This window comes from Onthophagus taurus, chromosome 2 (genome assembly GCF_036711975.1).
Source record: "Onthophagus taurus isolate NC chromosome 2, IU_Otau_3.0, whole genome shotgun sequence".
Lineage (NCBI taxonomy): Eukaryota > Metazoa > Arthropoda > Insecta > Coleoptera > Scarabaeidae > Onthophagus > Onthophagus taurus.
In genome coordinates this window covers 12,433,620-12,450,839 of record NC_091967.1, presented here as the reverse complement: position 1 = coordinate 12,450,839, position 17,220 = coordinate 12,433,620, and the positions used below count along the sequence as shown (strand labels likewise).

The window sequence follows — 17,220 nt, the reverse complement described above, 5'->3', positions numbered from 1 at the left end:
TCATAATATTCGAGAGTAACTTGGAAAATTGCGTCGCAAACTCATCGTAAAACTATTACATTTACGTGATCTAATATTCGCCCATCGCTATTCCTTCCATTACGGCAGATACACGTTCTTAGATAGAGAACCATTGATAGCGTCGGCAACGTCGCAGGATGTCATCCTAGAAGCGTTTTCGAGGTAATGTAGGTGAAGCAGAAATTATGCATTTAATAAAGTTATGGATGGCCGTTTTGGAGCTGGGATAATCTCCTGGGTTGGCTAAATTATGAGTGAAGCGCACGGTGGAAAATTAGTCTTGGTATACGTCAGAGAAAATTGAATAGTGAACATTAATGTAATGGAATATTTTGCGGTTACGATTAAAGTTAACTAGCAAAATCTATATGTAGAGAAAATCCATATGAAATGATGTGATTTTAAAAGATTGATTAGCTCTTATCTGGATTTAAAACAAATTAAATTGGTAGATTACAGGCTAACATACATTCTTGGATAGAAGACCATTGACATGCTTTTGTCTCGCAGAAGCCCGTGAATATTCTAATTTAATTAAATCGCTCCGTCTCTCCTTTTTGCCGGTCAATGGAAATCCGTACCACAGCTGGTGGCCCTTAACTGGCGGGAAACTAGACGGAAATGTGTGTCTGATGTAATCAGCGTGCAACGGGTAACACTGCCATGCCACTGCGCCAATTTACGATGGGCTTAGTGAACAGTTACAGTCACGGCAGAAGTTGGGAACAACTTTTCTGTGGTCAGAATTTTTTATATAAAACTTCTCCAAATGCGATCACGAAACGTTATTGGTTTTACTATGGTTTTAGAATTAAACCCCATTTTCTTATTTTTTTTTAAAATAAATATTTTAGATTGTTGGAGTTTCCAACAACTTATATAATGAGCTTAAATTTACATTAATTTATAAATTTTCAATGTAAAAACATATCCTTATCGTTACATACTTTGTATTAATTAACTGATATTTCTTTGAAAATATTTAGGTAAAGGTATATTGAAAAAGTATTAGAAAAGTATTTTCTCAGATTTTCACAGAAAAAAAAATTAAAGTGAGGTTGCGCTGGGTAATAAAGCATACTGAAAGACAACGTAGGTCAAGGTATAATCCACATGAATTGTGCGAACGTTGCGTTATTCAAGTTATTTACCACGTCGATAAAATGCTTCTATGGATCGTATGTATAACATCCACTTGGTAGGTTAACTATACGTTATAATGTAATTATGTTTGATCAAAGCGGTTAAAAATAACCTTTTTTATTATTGTAGAAAGCAAAATTGTTTATAAACCTCATTTTTTTAAGTAATAAAAAATATTATTAACAATCTCTTCATGTTCACTACCGTACCTTATTAAATGTCTAGCTTGCCTGCAGTTTAATCTTTTACCTTTAACAATAGAAAGCTTTCATGCCCCGGAGATTGAACATAGTTTAATATTCATGTATCGATTTCTCCATTCCTTAAAACACAAAAAAAAACAATTTTCTTTCAAATACTGTCATGTGGAAATTTGAAAGGTTTTCGTAAAAAATTAAAAAAGCTTTTTATTTACTTCATTGCTATCTCTGAATAATTTAACAATCTCAAATTGAGACTTTATTTTGTTGTTATAACTCAATTTCATATTACTTTTTAATCCGAAATTATGTATATTTTTCTTTTAAATTCAAAAGCTCTCAAATATGTGCCTTCTAAGGAGAAAGTTTCTATCCTTGGCGTCTTTATAAAGAAAGTTTTAATGATGACATGTCAAAAGTTTGCGTTACAGTAGCAATGTAGTTGAGATCACTCGTTAATAAACTCACTCGTTACGAATGAAGCAAATATGTATGAAAAACTGATGCTTTTGGCATTAGCAGGGTTTAACTTCTCATGATATCGTCGAGTCTCAACTGGATCAGGAGTATAATTAGGAACCGTATGATTGAGTCAAAACATCCGACACTTTAGCAGTTTCTGAAGATAATATAATCGAAGAATTTAAGAAGTTATCATCTTACCGTGCATCTTCACGTAGTGGAGCCGTAGCAGTTCTGTGAACACTCCATTGTCCAACTCTTTCAGCTCAACTAAATCAACAAAATTTATGGACGTTAGGTTGGCTAGTGCTCGTTTGTAAAATGTTTGTATTCCCTAAAATTAACACCTGTTTTGATATTGAACTGTTTAAAATAGCCAAACATGTCCATTCGGTTTTACTTCGCAGTTCCTACACAAAATCCATTTATGTACAATTTTTCCGAATTGCAGCATATCAACCTTTATAAAACAGCTTCGAACTTGGTATAATTTCAAAAAGCTTTATTAATCTATATTCATACAAACATATGGTATTAAAGTGATAAAAAAATTTTTATGATAGGATACACTTAGTCCACGTTCAATAGTCTATTAAATAGCATCCCCACATTAATGCTCAATATGATATACTGTCATATTGAGAGTACACACCTGTATATTAGATAACATCTACTTTTCCCTATACATATTGCGCAAATCTGTAACATTCAAAGTAAGTTATCATCCCTCGGGAGACCCCAATATAGTAAAGTTTCGTTGGGATTTACGTCTAGTGCCAGAATTGAAGAGGATACACGATAGACAAAGTGCAGGAAGTATGGAATTTATAGTGGTTCTTTGTCGAAGAATTGTGCAGAGAATGCGGCGAGCCTCGCGACGCCATCGGTGCACGGCACGCTGTCGTAACTCATTTATAATTTACAGTTTTATTGCTATCATATACTTCCTATAACGAGCCTCTTCTCTTCGCAAGAATAATAGGCTATGAATTTTCAACGACACATCAATACGAAATCAAAGCCAAGTTTTGGATATAAAGGATCCATCTAGTTATTTTTACTAACAAATTGATGTGGGTAAGTGTACGATAATAAAGATGTTTTATTGCGGTTATAAACGGGTTTGGGTAAAGAGAGACGAGAATTTCCAAGGACGACACTCGATACTGTTTGTCTATAATATAATACATCTAGAAAGCAGATAAAACTGACACGATGCCGAGGAAAGCTTTCGCACTGTTTTCGTCAAAATAAATTCCTACGGGCGCTTTGTAAATACGAAAACCTGGTAGGTAGTAATTCTATAGTTGGAGTACAAATATTGCACGGCATTCCGTAGGGCTTAAGGTATTACTATGTTCACTTTCATTACTGTTCGAACACGTACCGTCCAACGTAAATTCAAAAGTTAATAACCATCCTAATACCCTCACATGCAACTCTACGCTTGCTACCGTCTACTTCTATTTCAACTTTAAAGTATGTGTCGTTACCCCTATATATCCCGTGGCAAATAGATTTAGTTTTCGCGAACTTGGTCGCAGCACTGAGCTCCGACGAAATCCGGGAGTTTATCGCATTCAATGGCAAATAGAAAATGTTTGTGCCTTTGTCTGAAGTAGTTTTATTATTTTTCTTATCGACCTGTAATTACTTTCATATCTTCGGAATTGCACGATAAATTTTGCGATATTGCTTTTTCTCTCAACGTCTTTTGATACAATATCTAAAAGTTTATGATGTAAGTATAAAGCTCGAATATTAGGTCTCAAAAGAAAAACATAACTAAACTACATCATTTTGGTTATAATGTATTAGCTTATAAATATAAATAATGTTATACATATAGAGGAACTTAATTTTATACGAATACTGTCCATAATTCAGCGTTGAAGTTTGCCAAACCTTGCTATTTGCCAACATTTATAATGATTTTGCCAGATGACGACAGCTTGTAACCCTATGACAACATTGAAACATGGTCGACGCATGCATACCAGTTGGACATTAATAACCGATTCGTTTATACGGGAGTTCCATTGACAATGTCGAATGTGGCCCACATAGAAAATTAATCAAATCGTCGGGTCATTAGTTTGTCGAGATCTAAAGGTCGTAAATCAAGAAGACGGCGAATTATCAAACAATTATCTCTTCACGTCCTCATGTTTACCTACAACGGTTTTGGCCGTAACGTTTGCAATGATCACCGCGGACCTCTATGTTGGATCAGTTGCGGTCCCGTTCTGCGCTGGGCCGTTAAACTTCGTCCTACATTGTGCGGTTTAGATAAGCCACTTTGTTCCTACCGGGGTTCGTCGAACGTGAATAATTGAACTCGAGGGAATAGACCCGATTGGGCCACTCCTATCCGATGAAATACCGATCATTGCGTCCAATGAAGGGGACAAACCAGTATCGTTTGCGGTTACCTGTTTATGTCAACCCAGTTAATAAACAATTAATAAAACACCAAAATCAGAAAACATTTTTAAATAGACATTTTCAAAACTTTTAATATACACGAGAAGAACCCAATTAAATATACTAAAACTATCAATAATTTGCACAAAACTACAAAAGAAAGAAACTCCAACATCCGCATCGTTATATACCATTGTATTTTGTTGCCTTGTTCGTTGTTTTACCACTGCTTACAAAAAATTGTCCGCATTTGAAAATAATTACACTGCAAGAATGACATGGGAACGCAAAGGGCAGTGTTCAATCAAATTGTCAACCAAATTACTTTTGCTCTAAAAACGTCGCAGCGCATCGACTTCACATCCAACGAAGCCAGCCGACGATGCGAGAATTAATTAACGAAAAAGAAAGAACGCCCTTTTATTGCTGTCACAGTTGGTGTTATAAAAATAACGACGCTTTAAAAATTCAATTAGTGATCTGTATCTGACAGATGCTTGTTCACTTTGATAGGAGAATAACAAAGGGAGTTGGAGAGAAAAATTTACCAAAAATACTGCTTTTAATACTGCATCAAGATTTATTCAAAATCCTATTACTATAGATTTAATGAAACTTGTATCGAGTTGGTCACTTGATTACAACACGTAGAGAACAAAGTATTGCACCAGTTTAATGAAGTGCCCTCCCTCGATACGTGCTTCCGTAGATTATCCATTACGTATTCCGGTTTAATTAATAAACTTCGGCCACCACCACACTACAAACATTTGTTTCTCTTGTTTGAAATCCTTGTTAAACACAACATAATTATAGTTGATGTTTGATAATAAAACACTTTCTCCATTTACTTTATATAATCTAGATAATAAAAATATGAAAAACAATCATGAATTCAAAATTAATTTGGCGATTAAAATTGATCACACAGGATTTTAAAGTATTAATAAAAGTATGTTTTAATATTACAAAATTTATTTCCCAAAAATCCATACAAATTACTGTGGATTTATGTTTATGCTATGCAACAGATCATAAATTAAAGTAAAATGGAACGTTTTAGCTAAAAATTAGTACAACGGATAAATCATGAAATTATTAGAATTACAGATTTATAGTTATAACACGTTTCGAAAACACACAGGTCGTCGAATATGTAAAATCGATAATGGGAAAAAATTTGGAAGAAAAATCAGCAAGATAAGAATTTACCACTGTTTTATGTTAAAGCTGATGAATCGTATGATTGACTCGTTGGAAAATCTCATAAATCTAAAATTTTAAAAGACATAGGAAATTGCCTTAAAATAACAAAGGTTTACTACGATTGTTAATAAGCTGTCCGGACATTTTAAAGATCAATTAGGTCAAACCTCTGTGTTTAATTGATATGCATCAACTTGATTATGCTATTTAATCAAGTGTTTTTATGATATTCGTTGATTTTTTTTATTTAAAGTTAGTTCGATGAAAAACTTTTCTTGTAAGATAATTAAATAAGAAGTTGGAATGCCTTGGCCATCACGTGATATTCCATGGAAAGAAGTGACTATCAAATATTTACTAAACTCCTGAAAGAAATGTGATTGATATTGAAAAAGGGCAAACCAAGAAAAACTAGTTATAGCCTAATAAGTTTTCTCCCAATGATCAATAAAATAATTTAACCCACAATATATGCCAGATACTATACAATAAACTAGTGATGAAACGGATAGTGATTTTGCGAAAAGCCGGATACCGGATATTCGATTATATGAGAGTTACAGAAAACGCAAAATGAAAAATATTAGTTATTCATAAGAACACCCTATCAAAGACTTTATAGTGTTCATTTTAATATTTAGTACAATAAGAAATTAATTACTGATTTTCAAGAAATGGGAGAATGAGTATAAGATTGATGTGGTCTCTAATGACCAGCGCTTATTGTTGATGGACAGCAAAAAAGAAAATGAAATAAAAAATGTGACCATCATAAGACCAGGTTTTTATAGCAACCTTTAGGTTGGCTTCCTTCAAAAGTGATAAAGTTTGTGATAAGATTACACCTCACGATGGAGTGGACTTCGACGTTGCTGTCACCTTCTTGGGGGGTTTTACCCGACACGTCGATTTGTGCAGATTTTTATTTCTAATATATTTCTGTGAGTAAAAGTAAATGATCAAAGATGAAACAATCAAAGATAGTATTAAACAAAAAATAATACAAACTCTTTTAAAATCAAAGATATAAGTATTTATTGGAATGATTTATTTTAAAATACTAATATGCGAATATACCTTAGCAGATTATTAAACATAAAGTACGATATCGTATCGCGTATATCATTTTAACTGCGTAATATCGTTGCAAATAGGGGTGCAATTTTAAAACAAAGCGGACAATAAACGGCTGTTTTCCGGGATTATCTTCGTTGAAAATATCACCCGCCTCTAAACTAAGCGCCGGTGTTCCGAGGTCGGGTTTAATATACTGCACTCGACAGGCCCATATATCTATGCGAATCTTATCTTCACGTTCTACTGAAAACTTTGTACATTTATGATTATTTAAGACTAGCGATCCTATAACGATAACTGATTTGAACGAGCCGTTTTAAATAATACCTTGAATGTTCTTCGACGACTAAGTAGAACAGCCAAGTTCTTTTAGAGCAAAGAGTTAAAAGGCTTTCACTTAACAAGTCTACTAGTGTATTGAACGTTCTGCTTTTAGCTAGGATCATTACGTTTAAAGAAAAAAAAAGAGAAATAAAAGATGATAATTACAAACAGCAAGAAGTGTCATCGACCACAACGTGACCAGCAATTAAAAAATGAATTAATCGGATTTTCGGATTAAAAGTAAAACAACTTTTTTAAAATAGCTAATATTTCGATTGTTGGTTACAATCTTCTTCAGAGCATTTTATTGCTAAAAGATTTTACAAAGAAAAACGTAAGTGAAGCAACCATATTTAAAAAGTAAAAAATATAACTTACTTGTAACTCGAAGAGGTGTAAAATCTCAAAATTCGTCAACATTATATTGATGACAATTAAAATTGAGTAATGAACACAATTAAAAACTCGAAAAACTTAAAAATAAAACGTGGAAGCAGACTCAAGATGCACGACCGTTAAATGTAAAAAGGGAAAACTTGTTTTTTGGAGTGGGAACACAAATCCAGAAATTCAAGATGTACAGTGTAAAGCAAAATTCAACAACCATATGAACATGAAACAAATAATAAGTTTAATTTAAATTGAACTTCTAAACTTCAACTTTAATTAATTTAACTCTAATTAATTAATATAAATCTAATTAACAAATGAAAAAAAACATATCATTGGAGAAAGTTGAGGTGTTATTAGGACTAGAGCTTTGTAAGTTGGGTGAATTATTGTGGTTAAACTTATCTAAGGTAAACAAATAAGCATAAATGTTGCTAAGGTTTTGAGTATCTGTTTTAAAATTTACAGCATTCTGTGTATAATTGATATGTACCATCTCTAAGAACAGCCTGTTATAATAATAATTACTTTCTGAATCCAACATTTTTACATCTTGAAAATCAAATTCATGTCCGCACTCCAAAACGTGTTGGGATAAAGCATTACTAGACTTTTTTAGTTTACAATCACTTGCATGTTTCGAGATTCTACACTTCAACCACTGATTGGTTTGACCAACATACTTTCCATCACACCCTTGCATGAAAAACACAATAAATCAAGTTGGATCTAAAATTATTATCAGTCTTGTCCTTAAGTTTAGTAAAATGGTTTCCTAATTTGTAATCATAAAGTCAATGATCCTTATGTTATCAATACATTTCAACGTTTTGTTTAATCGGTCGCTTAACCTTTCTATGTATGGAAGCTGCTTATAAGTGAAACGCTCTGTATTAATTGATTCAGGACTAGTTAAACTTGATATTATTATGTGAATACGTTGAAAACAAAAGTCTTTATTCTTTCATTTTAAGAGATTAATTCATTTTTTAATTGCTGCTCACGTTGTGGTCAATGATGGTTGTTGCTGTAATACTTATAGTCATGGGGCTTTATGAAGAAATTACGAGAAATTATGGTGTTCTAGTTACGAAAACCTTGAAGAAATGGACACGTCTTAACATCAAGCTGGCTAAATTGAAGAATCGTCTCACATTTTTGATCAAATGCAGAAGAAATGGAGTCATTCCTACTCATATAGGTAACAACACGAGGAATTGCGTCAATATGCTGGATATCAACACGTTCAACTTCATTAGGAAGATAGAACACATTAGGAGCAGGTGGGCAGCAAGTACTCATAATTTAGAAATTAAAATTACTATTGATAATTTAAAAAAGATTGAAGTCTCATCGAATGAATTGTCTGATCTTGCTAGAGCTAGTTTACCTCATAATGTTTTCTGTAATTTCAAAGATTCATTAAAAGTTAAGTTTAACAAAGTTTTCAGTCAGATAAAGGGTGTTAATTGTAGAAAATTTAATCAGTTGTTAATCAAGTCTGTGATTAATTATTTATTTCATGTTAATATGGTTGTTGAATTTTGCTTTACACTGTACATCTTGAATTTCCGGATTGTGTTCTCACTCCAAAAAACAAGTTTTTCCTTTTTACATTTAACGGTCGTTAGTCTTGCGTCTGCTTGATCCACGTTTTATTTTTGTTTTTCGAGTTTTTAATTGTGTTCATTACTCAATTTTAATTGTTTTTTAATATTTTTAACATGTTTTCGATCAATTTAATGTTGACGAATTTTGAGGTTTTACGCCACTTCGAGCTACAAGTAAGTTATATTTTTTGCTTTTTAAATATGGAAAAACGTAAGTGTAGCACGTTTTTCTTTGTAAAATCTTTTAGCAATAAAATGCTCTGAAGAAGATTGTAACCAAAAATACTAAATATTAGATATTTTAAAAAAGCTCTTTTACTTTTAATCCTGCTGACTGAAAATCCGATTAATTCAGTTTTTAATTGATAATTACAAAGTAATCTGAGACATTTTTAATACTTCATTTTGTAAATTAATTTGAATTTTCGACCTAATTATTTTTTATTTCTATTCAAAATTCTAGTAGTCGACGTTCTTTGTACCATTACTACCTCAACGCTCAACGATGCATGCTGCTCAACGTCAATTAACGAGCCCTTTTGCAGATTTGAATAGTGCAATCAACAATCATGTCCAATCCGACTAAAAGGACGCATATATAAAGCGGATTGGCATAGACGTCATTAATGCTTACTGAGGATTTAAAATATTGTACTATTGTAATCTGTGGTTAGTATGGCTATACAGTGTGGGATTACTACTTAAGTACTACTAACAAAGAGCAAATTATCACTAAATTATTTTCTATAAATAGTATCTTTTCATAAACTTGGAAAGGATTGGCTGTAAAATTTTATGGGCGACTTGTAATTTGATTCGTAATCATTATTTTAACTTATTCAATGTAATTAAAACCCATTTTCGGGTAAAATTTGCATTACTTTTTAGTTAGTAAATAAATGAAAGTACCCATGAATTTCGAATCCCTTTTGGCTTTTGATCTCGTCAACATACTTCCACTGTGCAAACGTTGCCCTCGCATACCAAGTGGAAAGCATTAAAGTTATTGTATCGCGCGGTTGGCGTCAGAATTGCAAACTAGGCCGTCCAAAAGACAAAGACAATTTTCAGAGACCGGTTTTCGGGTAGGTGCTTAGAATTAAATTAATTGTCGCATTCTAAGGATTCGACCGCCGGTTGACAGCAATCCAACGGCTATTGTCGGAATTTAATTACGCAGAAGTTTCGCTTCAAAATATTTACGAGAAATTTAATTTCCATCTCAAGAAATTGAGGAAAATTACCTTTATGAATTCAATTATTTTACAAAAAAAAACGAAATTTTGTTTCGTTCATAAAGATAATATTACATTAACGTTGAAACTAACGAGTAATTAAATCCTGGATGATATTGTTGAGTTTAGTTCGTTGTTTTGACCCTTTTCCCGTAGCAACTACACGCCAACAAGCGACCCGCTTTCATCAATACGTCTAACTCTCCTTTATTTCCGGTGTACTTTAATTAACTCCGGTTTGCGAGATTAGTAAAGTTCAATTCAATTAGTGGTAACTAGATTACTGTTTACACTCAATGTATAAAATTGCAACGCTCAAAGCATATTTGGACAAACAACCCATTCAAGGAAATTTTATTTTTATCTAAATATCTCAACATATGGAAATGGACTAGCACACAGCATTCTCTGAAGAAGATTTGTAAGGAAATACTTGAGGCATATGGACGTTCATCGATCTCTTATAAGAAAAGGGAAGTGGAGACCGATAGGAATTTAATGCATTTGGACATTCACATAGAGATGGATGTTGTTAAAAAAATGAGGATTTATTATCCACGAAAGAAACACAACGGAATGTTTTTTTTTTAATCTAGAGATAAAGATAAATTACATTGTACGCATATTGATAATTGAGCCCATTTTTCGTTCAATAATTTAAATATTTTATTTATTTAATGTATTCCTCAAATTTTTATGTAACAATACAAATTTTTCATATTCAACGATTTGATTCCTTTTATTGAAACGCAATCGGCTGTGATGTAATATCTCGTGCAATAAAGACATGGATGCACTGCAAAAAAATTGATTTGATTTTTTTTGCAATCTAAAATTGTGCCGACAGAATAATCCGTTTGCACTAAAAAGATAATTAATATCTCGCGCAGTTAGGAAAAGTTCGTTAGCAAAATTCCGCCATGACAAGCTACGGCTCTAGTTTTGGTTGATTGATGAAATGGTAATTAATATCGATGCTTACTCAGCGGAAAAACTTTTGGAAGACTTTAGTAAACGTCCTCGCCTCCATTAATATGCTTACGATTAATTAATATTGAAACGTAAACTGTTTTCGATAAGCACGCATTGATTTTCTTTTTACTTTAGTTGAAGGTTGCTTTTACTAAATTGATTAATTATCTTTATTTATAGTCTGTGTTCTCATTTGGTCATAAAATTCGCATATTAATAAAATGAATTCGTTCAAGGAATTTGCAAATAGACAAATATGTTGTACTCCGTGACAATTAGAAGGTATTGAAAGTATTGACTTTCGATGAGCTAAATTGAAACCGCTGCATGGAAACTAGAAAGGGATCATTCAAGCTTGTATATTCAATGCTTGACACAGTCAGTATTAATTCGTATATCGTTTGTAAACGCCGTGTGAAAAATATCAAAGTTCAGAGTTGCTTTGATGTTTTGAAAAAATGTACTCATGAAGTATCGCTAAATATGAAACGAGGATCAAGATTTAATGTATGGTGTAATGCCACAAATACATAAAAAAGTGATCTGTTAATCCTACCGGTCGGTATGAAATGTGCTTATGAAAAAAAAAATTTAAATCCGATATTTGTGAGCACTTTTGGAATAATTTTTATGAAGAGGTTTTGCCGTATGAAATTAACTGAGGTAGTTAATTGAAACATTTTCGGATATCCATCTTTGGCAGAAAATTAATTGATAGAGTTCAATCAATTTAATAGCTGATGTGCTATCTAATTTACTCAACGTGTGCAAATAGTTTTGTGACTCCCTGTTTACATAAAATGTTTCAACAATGCCTCTCGCTTCTGCTACACTCAGTTTTTACTATCCATGAGCGAAGCCTTTTATTCACATCGAGAGTCGTGATGTTTGGAGTCGGTATCTATGAAGTGGTGGTTTATTAGAGTACTTAATGCCTATCTAAATGAATATAATGTGATAATATCTGTCTGTGAATTTTACTGTTACGACATTTATTACATTTCAAATAGTGTGTACTGTTTAATCGACCCTCTTCTCCAATCGAATTTTTATTCCATTAACTGACCGTAAAGTTAACTCAAAGACCAACTTAACTGTATCCTTTGTATCAATAGGCAGAACATTAAATGACCGAATAATGGAAGCTAACAATGTTTTTTCTTCGTACATAGCAAACTTCTGTCCTATGCAGTTTCTGGGACCAGCGCTAAATGGTATATAGGCATAGGGATGTCTTTTTATGGTATTTTCAGCTATGAATCTATCCGGGTCAAATATTTCCGGATTTGGAAATATCTCAGGATTTTTATGGGCATCGTAAATATGAATTACACAATCCGTTCCTTTTGGAATACGGTAACCATCTAAAATATCATATATTTATATACATTATGCATGTTTTCAGTTTTTTTGTTACCTATGTTTATATCTTCTACAACACTTCTTACAATTGCCGGTACACTAGGATATAATCTTAAAGCTTCTTTTACACAACATTCCAAATATCTCATTTCATTTAATTCAGATATCGAAGTTGGTACTTTTTTATCGTGTAGTACATTTTTAACTTCTTCATAAACTTTTTCCTGTATGTCGGGGTTATTTGCTAATAAAAATAAACTCCAACAAATAGCACCTGTAGTGGTGTCATGTCCTTCAAACATAAAGGTATCCACTTCTTCACGAATATCACTATCGGAGAGATTATAAGATTCATCTAATAAAAGATCTAAGAAAGATAAGCGTTTCTTTTTCATCGTGAAATCGACATCGTTCGAATTATCAATGGACATTGGGTTTTCATTTAGCAATTTTCTTCTTTCTTTGATTACTTTATCAGTGAAGCCATGCATAATTTTTAAGTTTTGATTAAAAGCTCTTCCGCTTTTCATCAATGGATATAGTTTGGTTTGGTGTATAGCTGAGAACATTCTTTTTATAACCAATTGACTCGTTCTAAAATTTTACATTTTTATATGAAAACATAAAATATAATACATTAAAATTTAACAATATAAAAGTGACATTTATTTTTCGTATTTCAGGTAACACTCCATAAATAACCGAGTATACCGGAATTTTTACAACTATACGGTCTCTTAAAGAAGTTTTCGAATGTCGAGTTAGAATTACTTCTACAGCGACAGCACTAACAAAGTTAAAAGTTTATTTAACTTTTAATGGATAGCCCAGTAAACGGATGTGTATATTTTTAACTTTAACGTCATCGTATTTTATACATCATAAATAAATTTAATACGATGCTTTGAACGTTACCTGTATATTGCTCCAGCATAATTGCTATTTCTGTCAGTCATAGCGTTTATAGAAACTCCCATTGCTGTTTCTAAAATTCAATTTACAAGATTTGTCAATACGGAATTATTATAAATCTTTACCACATATTATATCTAAAGCGCAGTGCGCAATGTAAGGGTAAATATCAAATCCTTCACAATCACATTTTGTTTCTAAATGATCTATGAGAATTTTACTATTTTCTGTAAAGATATCCATAAAGTTGTCTAGGATTTTAAAATGGAAAGTTGGCGTAATAAGTTTTCTACGTTGATGCCATTTAGTACCATCACTCAATAATAAACCATCCCCTAGCCATTTTCTATCTGTCTTACCTCGAGATGTTCTGGTTTCATTACGTGAACTTCTGGTATTAAAGCGTTCCATAATCGATAAAACGGTTTGTATTTCGTTGTTATTTCTGATAAAATTCGAGATATGTCGTATCGATTCGCCCCGAAGAAATGGTACAAAGTTCCAATAAGAGGATAAGTTTTTGGACCAGAAATTTTTTCAATATCTTTGTATATATCTTTTCTCCATTTTATATAAATAATAATATAGTAAAACACAAACAAAATTGTTAAACCGTACAGAATAGTCCACATGATTCCGTTAAACGTAACTTATTAACTGCAAGACGTAGATAATTAAAATATCATTTTACTATTATTAAAATAGCGATAACCTCTTTATCAACTAATTGCTCGCGCATTTTACAAATAATTGTGTTAGGTTTGTGATTATTCTTCTAAATCAACAATATCTTTTTAACTGAAGAATGTTTATATTGTCATAATATTAATAAATTGATTTTAAGGTAATATACATCTTCGTATCTTAAACATGTAAATTTGTTTTCCAAAGTGAGACGATTGCAAGAAGTGGCAAGACTATTGCTTACGTCCAGATTAGAAAGCAGCAAAAATAAGAGCGATCATGATCTCAATATTTCATCGCAGTTTGTTTAACAGACTTCTCTTTACAATTTTGAACTAGTATTCTTCTTCTTTTGCGCGACTAAGGTTAAATAGTTGGCTATAGACTTTAGACTTTAATATAAGCCTGTTTTATAACCACCACTAGATGTGGTGGTTCTTTTTTTACCCTGGGGTCAGGTTGGTGGTCAACCTTACTTGCTTGATGTAATGTATTTCGTTCAAAATAGGTGTCCATCACAAGAAATCGCTAATTCTATTTAAGATTACTTTGTTAATATTTACGTTTCGGTATATGATTCCAACATTAAGTAAACATCAAACATTTCAGCAAAATCATAAATTGAACTCGCTTTTAATATTAATATTTTGAACGAAAATTAAAGTAAAACAATGGCAACCACAATGCGGTGACGCGATATAAATTTTCATTACATCAAACAAATTCCTCAATAACCTGCTAACCACAGACGTTCAAAATTTACTACGTGGTTTTAAATAATGCACGATTTATTAATTCGATTTATTAATGTTAAAAAATTACATCTATTATATCATTTAATCAGTTCTTTTCTCCAATCGAATTTTCATTCCATCAACAGGTCGTAAAATTAACTCAAACGTCAATTTTACTGAATCCATTGTATCAACAGGTAGAATTTTAAACGATCGAATTATGGAAGCTAATAATGTTTTTTCTTCGTACATAGCGAATTTTTGTCCGATACAATTTCTAGGTCCAGCGCTAAATGGGATATAAGCATAGGGATGTCTTTTGATACTATTCTCAGGTAAGAATCTATCCGGGTCAAACTTTTCGGGGTTTGGAAATATTTCAGGATTTCTATGAGAGTCGAATATGTGTATGATGCAATCAGATCCTTTTGGAATTCGATATCCATCTAAAATAAAAATTATTTCATTTAAACATTCAAAATCGCCTTTTTATTTATTGTTACCTAATGTTATATCCTCTACAATGCTTCTCCCAATATTTGGGACACTTGGATATAATCTTAAAGTTTCTTTAACACAACACTCCAAATATCTCATTTCGTTTAATTCAGATATACAACTAGGTACTTTTTTATCATGTAGTACATTTTTAACTTCTTCATAAACTTTTTCCTGTATGTCGGGGTTATTTGCGAATACGAATAAACTCCAACAAATAGCACCTGTAGTAGTGTCATGTCCTGCAAACATAAAAGTGTCCACTTCCTCACGAATGTCACCATCGGAAAGATTATAAGATTTATCTAATAAAAGATTTAAGAAAGATAAGCGTTTCTTTTTCATCGTAAAATCGACATCATTCGTATTTTCAGTAGGTAATGGATTTTCATTTAACAATTTTCTTCTTTCTTTGATTACTTTATCGGTGAAGTCGTGCATAATTTTCAAGTTTGTTTCAAAGGCTTTTCCGCTTTCCATCAAAGGATATAGTGGTGTTTGTTGTATAGCTGAGAATATTCTTTTGATAACCAATTGAGTTGTTCTAAAATTGTATAATTTTATATTAAACATCAATATGATGATGAAAATTTTATGACTGTTTTTTCGAGTTATCAACGTGAGCGACATTTCTATCTTGTTTGTGGTTAAAGTGTATAAATAACAAAGTTTGTTTGACTTTTTACAGCTAACCAGTTTGTTAGAGAAGTTTTCGAACCTCGAGCTAAAATTACTTTTACAGCGACAGTACCAGTAAAGTTATTTAACTTTAAATGGATGTCTCAGTAAGCGGATGTGTTTATTTTTATATTTGGCTTTAAATTTTGTTTTAAATTGATTTATTTTTCGATGTAATATATTTAATTCAATGTTAAGAATATTACCTGTATATTGCTTTAGCGTAATTACTATTTCTGTCCGTCATAGCATTTATGGAGACCCCCATTGCTGTTTCTAAAATTGAATCGTTTACAAGAAATTATAATTAGTAGAAACAATTCTTACCACATATAATATCTAACGTACAATGTGTAATGTAAGGATAAACATCAAATCCTACCCCATCACATTTCGTTTCTAAATGATCAATTAGAATATTACTATTTTCTGAAAACACGTCCATAAAGTTCTCTAGAATTTTAAAATGGAAAGTAGGGGTTATTAATTTTCTACGTTGATGCCATTTAGCGCCATCACTCAATAATAAACCATCCCCTAACCATCTTTTTACGAATCGGTAACGCGATCCTTTCCTAATTTGAACGGAACTCGACATTATTTGCTAAAATGTTACGAAATACCTTATAATGTTATTATTTTGTTTTAGAAATTTCTGTTACCTCTACATGATCAGGTTTCATTATATGAATTTCCGGGATGCGAGCGTTCCACATACGATAAAACGGTTTATACTTAGCCGTTATTTCTGCTAAAATTCGATATATGTCATGTCGTTGCGCTCCGAAAAAATGGTACAAAGTTCCAATAAGGGGATAAGTTTTCGGTCCAGGAATCTTTTCAATATCGTTATATATGTTTTTTCTCCATTTTATAAAAATGGTAAAATAGTAAAATAGAAACACTATACTCAAACCGAATAGAATGTGCCACATGATTCTATCAAACGTAACGTCTCGACTGCAAGTCGTCAATTACACTAAAATAGCGATAACCTCTTTATCACTTAATTACTTACGCAGTCTTTAAATAGTTATATTGGTTTTATGAGTTATGGTAACAAGGTTCGTTGAGGTCCTTCGGTTGAGTAATTTAAATTCTGTTGGCAGTATCAATTTTTTTATGAGTTGAATATTTATGCTAAATAATTGTGGTTAAATAGAGTTACTTTTTAATTTTTTTGAAAATAAGAGTTCGTATTCGTACTAGAAATGCACTACGAGAGTTGAGTTAAAACTTTGCTATTACATATATAAATTTTTTTAATACAAAGCTGTTCATAAAACTA

The 17,220-nt window shown here is 32.0% G+C and overlaps 2 protein-coding genes across 6 annotated transcripts in view; both read right to left on the bottom strand.

Annotated features, from left to right (window-relative positions):
* Nucleotides 1-17,220, bottom strand: part of LOC111425837 (glutamate receptor ionotropic, kainate 2) — a 142,873-nt gene that overhangs the window by 56,003 nt on the left and 69,650 nt on the right. Inside the window, exon 1 of one of the 5 annotated variants that reach the window (XM_023060100.2) lies at nucleotides 7,236-10,526. The exons of the other annotated variants lie outside the window; for them this stretch is intronic. The gene's annotated coding sequence lies outside the window, so the exon portion shown is untranslated. Of the gene's footprint in view, nucleotides 1-7,235; nucleotides 10,527-17,220 lie in introns of those variants that run through there. 5 annotated transcript variants of the gene reach the window in all.
* LOC111425838 (cytochrome P450 4C1-like) lies at nucleotides 12,025-16,905 on the bottom strand. Its single transcript, XM_023060101.2, has 9 exons — nucleotides 16,595-16,905; nucleotides 16,260-16,536; nucleotides 16,139-16,208; nucleotides 15,260-15,798; nucleotides 14,861-15,202; nucleotides 13,464-13,871; nucleotides 13,342-13,411; nucleotides 12,482-13,020; nucleotides 12,025-12,428 (listed from the first exon to the last, which is right to left on the bottom strand). Exons 1-9 carry the CDS (start codon nucleotides 16,865-16,867, stop codon nucleotides 12,085-12,087), a joined length of 2,862 nt encoding a protein of 953 aa, XP_022915869.2. The 5' UTR covers nucleotides 16,868-16,905; the 3' UTR covers nucleotides 12,025-12,084.

Coding starts and splice junctions, on each gene's coding strand:
- LOC111425838 (XM_023060101.2), bottom strand. CDS start 16,867: ATGTGGCACATTCTATTCGGTTTGAGTATAGTGTTTCTATTTTACTAT. Junction 16,537..16,594: donor TGAAACCTGATCATGTAGAG/GTAACAGAAATT, acceptor GTAACATTTTAG/CAAATAATGTCGAGTTCCGT. Junction 16,209..16,259: donor TACGTTAGATATTATATGTG/GTAAGAATTGTT, acceptor ATTCAATTTTAG/AAACAGCAATGGGGGTCTCC.